The sequence below is a fragment of the Rhinopithecus roxellana genome, chromosome 13 (genome assembly GCF_007565055.1).
Source record: "Rhinopithecus roxellana isolate Shanxi Qingling chromosome 13, ASM756505v1, whole genome shotgun sequence".
Lineage (NCBI taxonomy): Eukaryota > Metazoa > Chordata > Mammalia > Primates > Cercopithecidae > Rhinopithecus > Rhinopithecus roxellana.
This window is the reverse complement of record NC_044561.1, coordinates 44,934,944-44,944,194: the sequence shown is the minus strand read 5'-3', so window position 1 is coordinate 44,944,194 and position 9,251 is coordinate 44,934,944. Positions and strand designations below refer to the sequence as shown.

The window sequence follows — 9,251 nt, the reverse complement described above, 5'->3', positions numbered from 1 at the left end:
ACCTGGCCAGATTTTTTTTTTTTTCTTCACCACCAGGCTAATTCTTTTTTTTTTTTTTTTTTTTTTTTGAGACGGAGTTTCGCTCTGTGGCCCAGGCTGGAGTGCAGTAGCCCGATCTCAGCTCACTGCAAGCTCCGCCTCCCGGGTTCACGCCATGCTCCTGCCTCAGCCTCCCAAGTAGCTGGGACTACAGGCGCCCACCACCTCGCCCGGCTAGTTTTTTGTATTGTTAGTAGAGACGGGGTTTCACCGTGTTAGCCAGGATGGTCTCGATCTCCTGACCTCGTGATCCGCCCGTCTCGGCCTCCCAAAGTGCTGGGATTACAGGCTTGAGCCACCGCGCCCGGCCCCACCAGGCTAATTCTGTTGTGTCCAGGGAAAAGGTCACGTTTGCCTTTATGAGGTGTGCTTAATTCACAGGTTAGTAACACATTTGGGGATCCTGATCTGGAACTGGAAGATCCACGTCACCCTCCTTCATGGACCTGCAGCCCCCCACTTCCACATCACCACCAGCGGGCACATGCAGCCAGATGTTGACATCTTGCTGGAGTTGCAACACTCAAGAAGAAACAAAAAGAAAAGACCCCCTCTGGCGTGGTCACCGGCCAGGTTGGTAAGGGTGGGGTACATATGGTTGAGGGGGCATGACCCATCTTGTTTTTTTTTTTTTTTTTGAGACAGGGTCTCACTCTGTTGCCCAGGCTAGAGTGCAGTGGTGCAGGGGCAATCTCAGCTTTCTGCAACCTCCACCTCCCAGGTTTAAGTGATTCTCTTGCCTCAGCCTTCCCAGTAGCTGGGATTACAGGGGCCTCCACCATGCCCATCTAATTTTTGTGTTTTTAGTAAAGACAGGGTTTCACCATGTTGGCCAGGCTGGTTTATAACTCTTGACCTCAAGTGATCCTCCTACCTTGGCCTCCCAAAGTGCTGGGATTATAGGCGTGAGCCACCGTGCCTGGCCTTTTTGCCCATTTTTCTATTGTGCTAATGGAAGGATTCTCAGGTTTCTAATACCTTTTACTCAGGACAGGACCAGAAATACAACACAACAATCCATAACTTTTTTTTTTTTTTTCATTTTTCTGAGATGGAGTTTTACTCTTGTTGCCCAGGCTGGAGTGCAATGGGTGATCTCGGCTCACTGTAACCTCTGCCTCCCGGGTTCTACTGATTCTCCTGCCTCAGCCTCCCAAGTAGCTGCGATTACAGGTGTGTGCCACCAAGCCCAGCTAATTTTTGTATTTTTAGTAGAGATGGGGTTTTGCCATGTTGGCCAGGCTGGTCTCGAACTCCTGACCTCAGATGATCCACTTGCCTTGGCCTCCCAAAGTGTTGGGATTACAGGTGTAAGCCACCGCACCTGGCCAATCCATAAATTTCTTAATTGAAAAAGAAAGCCCACACTCACTCTAGGCTCACGTAATCGATGAATTATAAAAATGGCCATAGTTGGGCCAGGCGCAGTGGCTCATGCCTGTAATTTCAACACTTTGGGAGACAAGGCAGGCAAATCACCTAAGGTCAGGAGTTCGAGACCAGCCTGACTAACATGGAGAAACCCCGTCTCTACTAAAAATATAAAATTAGCTGGGCGTGGTGGCGTATGCCTGTAATTCCAGTTACTTGGGAGGCTGATGCAGAAGAATCGCTTGAACCTGGGAGGTGGAGGTTTTGGTGAGCGGAGATCATGCCACTGCACTCCAGCCTGGGCAACAAGAGCGAAACTCTGCCTCAAAAAAAAAAAAAAAAAAAAAAAAAAAAAAAAAAAAAAAAAGGCCATAGTTTTCATGAGCTTGTTGATCTATATCTAGGACTCCAAGGAAAATATGCATGCTACAGACATTTGTATGTAGCAGTGGGTGCTACTGTAACATGTGGCATTAGCTTTGGACTAGAAGCCTGGAAAAGCAGTGGGGAAATTGGTAGTGAACACTGGAACAATGGTGAGAAAAACTACGGGAGGTGGACAAATGGTGAGCGACTCTATGTCATGGTGAAGGATTTGTAAAATTGTGTCCCTTCAGTAAGATGGGCAGAGAAAAAGGCAACTACTGAACTCTGGGACTTGAAAAAGATCATCTCAGTATAATGTTGAGATTAACCTGTTTTTCTTTTGCTTGAATATGTTGAGACACTTATAGAAAAGAGTGTGGTTAAAAACAAACAAACAAACAAATTCGCTAGCAGAATTTAGAACATACATTGGGTTGGAGCTAGGGAAAGTATTATTAGACTCTATAGTTGGTAACAAGTTCTCAAAGTAAGTCATAACCTGGGCCAAAGATCAAATTCAGAGTGGTGCTAGTAAAATATGGCCTTAAGAATAATGCTGAAGTCAAGGTGATCTCAATGATTTAAATGTTAACTAGTATACCCTTTCAGCCATGTACAAATATTTATTAAAAATCTTAGAGCCAGGCTTGTTTCAACAAGACTAGTGGGAGTGTTGGCCAGGCGCGGTGGCTCACACCTGTAATCCCAGCACTTTGGGAGGCCGAGGCAGGTGGACCACAAGGTCAGGAGATCCAGACCATCCTGGCTAACACGGTGAAACCCCATCTCTACTAAAAAATACAAAAAATTAGCCAGGAGTGGTGGTGGGTGCCTGTAGTCCCAGCTACTAGGGAGGCTGAGGCAGGAGCATGGCATGAACCCGGGAGGCGGAGCTTGCAGTGAGCTGAGATCTCACCACTGCACTCCAGCCTGGGAGAGAAAGCGAGACTCTGTCTCAAAAAAAAAAAAAAAAAAAAAAAGACCAGTGAGAGTGGCTTCTGGGGCATGGAGAGCACCTGAATCAGATTCTTGAGAAGCCCACAAAGTTTTTAAGGGACTTGTAGTGAACAAAGCACCACCAGCTGCCACAATGTGGACAGAATAGTTTAGAGTGAAAAAAGATCTGTGGGTCCACAATTTGCTAATGACAGGAAGTAGGTTGAGAAAGTGTCTCAAAGGGCACATTCAAAATGGCCAAGAAGGTGCTGGGAAGGGAGGGACATGCAAGAGGGCAGAGGCAAGAGTTGTGTGGAGATACAGCCTGGGGAGACACTCCCAGGAAGCAGAACTCGGGCCTGGTTAAGGAAGACTTCTTATTCTTGTAGGGCCTGAAAACATCTTCCAATAGGATTTGAGAATTGCTCTGAACCAGTGATTGCTCTGTCTCCTCCTCTTCTCATTTTCACATGCAAGTATTTATTGTGGTTATCTGGTCCTGGTTCACCATCATATGTTGGGTGCATGGGAGAGAAAATTCATCTTCTTAGTTTGTAAGTCTCCGAATCAAGAGAAGCTGCACTGGACAAGCCAATCTAAGACAGACCATGAGATCCTAGATTTTGTGCCTGATGCTTGGATTTTAAGAGGCTTTTGGGGATCTTGGGATGAACACTGGAAACTAACCATAGTTTGGGTTGAAAATATCACTCCAGTTTGGAGTTTTTAAGGCATCTTTGGCTTTTCTAAGTGCAAAGATTAAGTAGGCTTACCTTTAGCGACCTCAGACTTAATGCCACCCGAGACACCCACACTCATGACCACATTTTGGACTTTTTTTTTTTTTTTTTTGAGAGACAGAGGGTCTGGCTCTGTTGCCCCGGCTGGAGTGCAGTGGGGCAATCTCGACTCACTGCAACCTCCGCCTCCCAGGTTCAGGCAATTCTTCTGTCTCAGCCTCCCAAGTAGCTGGGGCTACAGTCGCACGCCACCACGCCCAGCAAATTTTTGTATTTTTAGTAGAAACAGAGTTTCACCATATTGGTCAGGCTAGTCTCGAACTGCTGACTTCATGTGAGCCACGCATCAAGTAGCTATTAGGTCTCTCCAGTTACAGCGGAAAAAGATCCAGGACCAGCCCTACCCCGTCTAGAGGAAAGGACGAACATTAGGCAAGCACTTGGAATCGTGCGAAGCGCACGCCATCAGATCACCTTGGTGAGTGAACCGCCAAGCCCGAAACACCGAAGGCCACGAATCCCAACCGGGAGGACGACCACAGCGCCTGCCGCGCATGGTCAAGGCAGGCTCGCCGGAACATGCGCAGTAGGTAGTAGGTGAGGGATACGTCATCTGTCGGCGTCTGCGCCTGGCGTCACCGACCGGTGCTGACAGGAAGAGGCTCTGGGCGGGCACATGTGTATGGCGGCGAGCCGGGCGGGTACATGGCGGGCTCTGTGGGACTGGCGTTGTGCGGGCAGACGCTGGTGGTGCGGGGCGGCAGCCGATTCCTGGCCACCTCCACAGCAAGCAGGTGAGGGGGCCTTGGTCTTGGAACAGGGAGCCCAGGCTGCGGGCGCGCGTCGGGTCCTGGCGACCCCGCTTCTCCCGCACCGCTTGGTCGCACCTGCTCTGGAGTGACCCCGGGGAACCCCGCTCCAGCCTGCGAGCCCTCTGCCGCAGTCTCCGCCTGGAGGGTGCGTTTTCGGCGCTCCCTCCCCGGCCGCCGGCGCGCTCCTTGCCCTAGGTGGCTGGTTTGCGGTGTTTTGCCCGATTAGCGCTGGGTCACTTCCGGTCTCCGCGGCGCCGCGGGTGGGCAGAGCACGTGGGGCGTTGCTGACCAGTCAGCAAGGCCCGGCCGAAAACGCTCTGGAGAACTGGGAAGAAGCGGGTCTCGGGTCTCCCTGGTGAGAAGGGAGGGGCTTATGGCGAGCTCTCTGACCTCCGAGCGCGCTCCCTCTCCTTGCAGGGGTTGCCTGTTCCCTCTTTCCGGCCTGCAGCCACTCACCCGGCCTGAATTGCTCCTTAGCGCTCCAGGTCATCTCCGACACTTACTTATTCGACCCAAGGGTGCACGTAGAGCTCGCAGCGCGCACCTCCTAGTGGCCCTTCACACGGCTCGGGTTTTGCTTTCCGTAATTTTATTCTTCTTCGTTAGTGTATCGCCAGTGCTAGGACGACGCCGGGGATTTTTAAATTAGTTAATGTTTGTTGACGGAACTCAGGACTCTGGGAGCAATTAGTAGTGCTGTCAGTTTCAGCCCCTCATTGTCTTTCCCAGGTTGTGATTTCATACTTGAAACGGACGACGTGTCTGTCACGTGTACTGTATATTCTTCGTTTGGTTTCAGAAGCCAATTCGATGTTAAATTAGATCTCACAAAAATTGTACTCAGAAACTTGTCGCGTATCCCAGATGATTTTGTTTTAGACTCCCGATCTAATACCTGCAAGAGTGAGCTGTGGATGTTTTAGACATGATCTGCTTACCTTCAGTCTATGCATTTTGAGGAAATTCTAGTGGTTGGTGGAGTTTCTGACTTGGACGATAAGTCCACGGTTCCATATGGAAAGTTTTTTGGTGCACTCACTTTAAAGGCTATAAATATGTATAGGATACGTGCCGGGGGGTGGGATGGCATATACTGAAGAGAGTTTAGCGTTTAGGTTCAGTGTGGAAGATGGGTGATTCTTACGTTGGTACGTGCTTGGGGTCATGGGAACATTTTCAGGTAGGTGAGATATGTTTCTAAATAGGTAACGGCGCTTTGAAATTTGTATACAGAATCCCACTGAAAACTCAACAGTATCAGAACGTGATTACTTATAACCATGCCGCATAGATTTTCTGCTGCCTGAGAGAATAGCATAGTAATTCCTGTTGAGTATTTATCTCTCATTTGTTTTACTGAACTTTTTTTTTTTTCCCCACAGAACTATACAGGTAGTGTATGACATATTCCAATAAGAGATTAAGCAAATAAAGTTTGTTAACTGTTCCCTGAAATATTGTATCTAGACAGTTTTCTTGTCAAAGATGAGACTTTTAATGAGTATGCAAATATTTTTTGTTCCACAGAGAAAACAAAATCAACATTGTTTTGTTTTATTTTAATAAAGTGCTCCTTTACAAATCATTGTTAGGCAGGCCGAGCATGGTGGCTCACGCCTGTAATCCTAGCACTTTGGGAGGCCGAGGCAGGTGGATCACCTGAGGTCAGGAGTTCGAGACCAGCCTGACCAACATGGAGAAACCCGTCTCTACTAAAAATACAAAATTAGCCTGGTGTGGTGGTGCATGCCTGTAATCCCAGCTACTTGGTAGTCTGAGACAGGAGGATGGCTTGAACCTGGGAGGCCAAGGTTGCAGTGAGCCAGGATTGCACCATTGTACTCCAGCCTGGACAACAAGAGCGAAACTCCGTCTCAAAAAACAAAAATAAAAATCATTGTTAGGCTGGGCGCAGTAGTTCTACCTATAATCCCAGCACTTTGGGAGGCTGAGATGGGCGGATCACCTGAGGTCAGGAGTTTGAGACCAGCCTGGCCAACATGGCGAAACCCCGTCTCTACTAAAAATACGAAATTGGCCGGGCATGGTGGCACATGCCTGTAATCCCAGCTACTCGGGAAGCTGAGACAGTAGAATCAGTTGAACCCAGGAGGCAGAGGTTGTGGTGAGCCGAGATCGCGCCATTGCACTGCAGCCTAGGCAATGGGAGTGAAACTCCGTCTCAAAAAAAAAAAAGAAAAAAAAATTTAAAAAGTTGTTATTTCTGTCTAATGGTAACTCCTTTTAAAATCATTCTGTTATTTCTCTTTAGTGATGATGACAGCCTCTTCATCTATGACTGCAGTGCTGCAGAAAAGAAGTCACAAGAAAATAAAGGGTGAGATGTGGGGAAGCTTTTCAGGGCCTGATTTAATGGTTTGATAATGGGACCAGAGGGTCTGAGAAGCAATTGTTGTCTTACTTGCTGAATTCTTAGCTTCTGTCACACAGTGGTGCGGGCAAGTACCACCTCAGCAGAGACATGTAAAAGTAACTTTCAAGTTAGGCATTAAGAGTACATTGTTGGCTGGGCATGGTGGTTTATGCCTGTGATCCCAGCACTTTGGGAGGCCAAGACGGATGAATCACCTGAGGTCAGAAGTTCCAGACCATCCTGGCCAACATGGCAAAACCCTGTCTCTACTAAAAATAAATTAGCTGGGCGTGGTGGCAGGCACCTATAATCCCATCTACTTGGGAGGCTGAGGCACGAGAATCTCTTTTTTTTTTTTTTTTTTTTTTTTTGAGACGGAGTCTCACTCTGTCGCCCGGGCTGGAGTGCAGTGGCCGGATCTCAGCTCACTGCGAGCTCTGCCTCCCGGGTTCACGCCATTCTCCTGCCTCAGCCTCCCGAGTAGCTGGGACTACAGGCGCCCGCCACCTCGCCCGGCTAGTTTTTTGTATTTTTTAGTAGAGACGGGGTTTCACCGTGTTAGCCAGGATGGTCTCGATCTCCTGACCTCGTGATCCGCCCGTCTCGGCCTCCCAAAGTGCTGGGATTACAGGCTTGAGCCACCGCGCCCGGCCGAGAATCTCTTGAACCTGGGAGGTGGAGGTTGCAGTGAGCCAAGACCGCACCATTGCCCTCCAGCCTGGGGGATAGAGCGAGACCCCGTCTCCAACAACAACAACAGAAAGAGTGCAGTGTTAGTGCCAGGCGCGGCGACTCACGCCTGTAACCTCAGCGCTGTGGGAGGCCAAGGTGGGAGGATCACTGAGGTCAGGAGTTCGAAGCCAGCCTGGCCAATGTGGTGAAACTTCATCTCAACTAAAGATAAAAAGATTAGCCAGGCTTGGTGGCAGGCACCTGTAGTTCCAGCTACTGAGGAGGAGACTGAGGCGGGAGAATCACTTGAACCTGGGAGACAGAGGTTGCAGTCAGCCGAGATCACTCCACTGCACTCCAACCTGGGTGACACAGCGAGACTCCGTCTCAAAAAAAAAAAACAACAAAAAAACACAGTGTTAGGACTTTTCTAAATACTTTAGTTTCTGTCAGTAATCACGTCTTTTTTTTTTTTTTTTTTTAAGACAGAGTCTTGCTCTGTCGCCCAGGCTGGAGTGCAGTGGTGCGATCTCAGCTCACTGCAAGCTCTGCCTCCCGGGTTCACGCCATTCTTCTGCTTCAGCCTCTGGAGTAGCTGGGACTACAAGCACCTGCCACCACACCTGGCTATTTTTTTTTGTATTTTTAGTAGAGATGGGGTTTCACTGTGTTAGCAAGGATGGTCTCCATCTCCTGACTTCATGATCCACCCTCCTCGGTCTCCCAAAGTGCTGGGATTACAGGCGTGAGGCACTGCGCCCAGGCTGCCTAATTTTTGTAGTTTTTTGTAGAGACGTGGTTTCGCCATGTTGCCCAGGCTGGGCTTGAGCTCCTGAGCTCAAGCGATCCTCTCACCTTGTCCTCCCATAGTGCTGGGATTATAGGTGTGAGCTACCACACCTGGCCTGTTACTAGTATTTTTAATGTGAGTTTATCCCTGCACCTAGCCTTGGGTTAGTCCTTCCCCGTGAGGAAGAGGGCCATGTGTCTGAGAGTTCTTCCAGCTTAGCTCTCTGGGTTCTGGCATGTATGCTGGGAGATTTTCTGTTTAGTTAGGCTTCATGCTGATAAAATTAGAGCTGTTTTGAAGTTCCGCATGTCCCTTTAATATGTCTGTAATTTGGCTACATGAACCCCTTAACAGTTTCTACCTCCTCCCGTGTTAGAAATTACCATGCTGGGCATGGAAGAATGCATTCTTGTTTCCTTAGGTGAAGCTTCACTGTCTTCCTCTCTTCCTCAGGGAGGACGCGCCCTTGGACCAGGGGAGCGGTGTGATTCTGGCGTCCACCTTCTCCAAGTCTGGCAGCTATTTTGCTTTAACCGATGACAGTAAGCGTCTGATTCTTTTCCGTACAAAACCATGGCAATGTCTGAGTGTCAGGTATGAGATGCTAACGCTGGATTATTAAGCTGTTGAATGCATACCTTGTCCTTGCATGCCTGTAGCAATAGTGACCATAACATGGTGATAAGTGATTGATGTGGAGCCGCAGTTCGGTGCCAGGCACTGCTCAGTGCCATGTGTGTTGGCTGATCTGATCCTCACAGCAGCTCTGGGACGGTGCAGGGGTGCTGTTCTGTTCCCTGTTGGGTGGTGAAGAGTTAGGTAGCAGACCTCCGGTGAGTGGGCTTGGAAGATAGAGCCGGGCCCTGTGGCTGGTCCCTCCGGCTGCAGGGTTGGTGCCGGTGCCCCTGCCTTCCAAGACGGTCCTCTGTCGTGATTAGCGGGAAGAAGGCTGTGGGCCTGCACTGGAGAGTGGTAGGGATTTGGGGTCTGTTGAGGGTGGGTTTAGTGCACATATGTCTGAATGTCTGAAGAGTGGATGGGGGGGAGTGCATCCTTGTGGATGGGGAGGCCAGTAACCCTGGCAAGAACGGAGATATCGCTATGCCTTGCCCTCTTACCAAGCAAAGTCCAGAAAGGTTCTTCTGCCTTCC

General features: G+C 49.2%; 1 protein-coding gene across 2 annotated transcripts in view; it reads left to right on the top strand.

Annotated features, from left to right (window-relative positions):
• Positions 1–3,858: 3,858 nt before the first annotated feature.
• WDR4 (WD repeat domain 4) overlaps positions 3,859–9,251 on the top strand; it is a 30,464-nt gene continuing 25,071 nt past the window's right edge. The window contains exons 1-3 of one of the 2 annotated variants that reach the window (XM_030914636.1): positions 3,859–4,246; positions 6,537–6,602; positions 8,554–8,642. Coding sequence is in view for 1 of the 2 variants with exons in the window: in XM_010383179.2 (XP_010381481.1) it covers positions 4,158–4,246; positions 6,537–6,602; positions 8,554–8,694 (296 nt within the window). In the remaining variant the exon portion in view is untranslated. Of the gene's footprint in view, positions 4,247–6,536; positions 6,603–8,553; positions 8,695–9,251 lie in introns of both variants that reach the window. The other variant, XM_010383179.2, reaches the window with a different exon arrangement.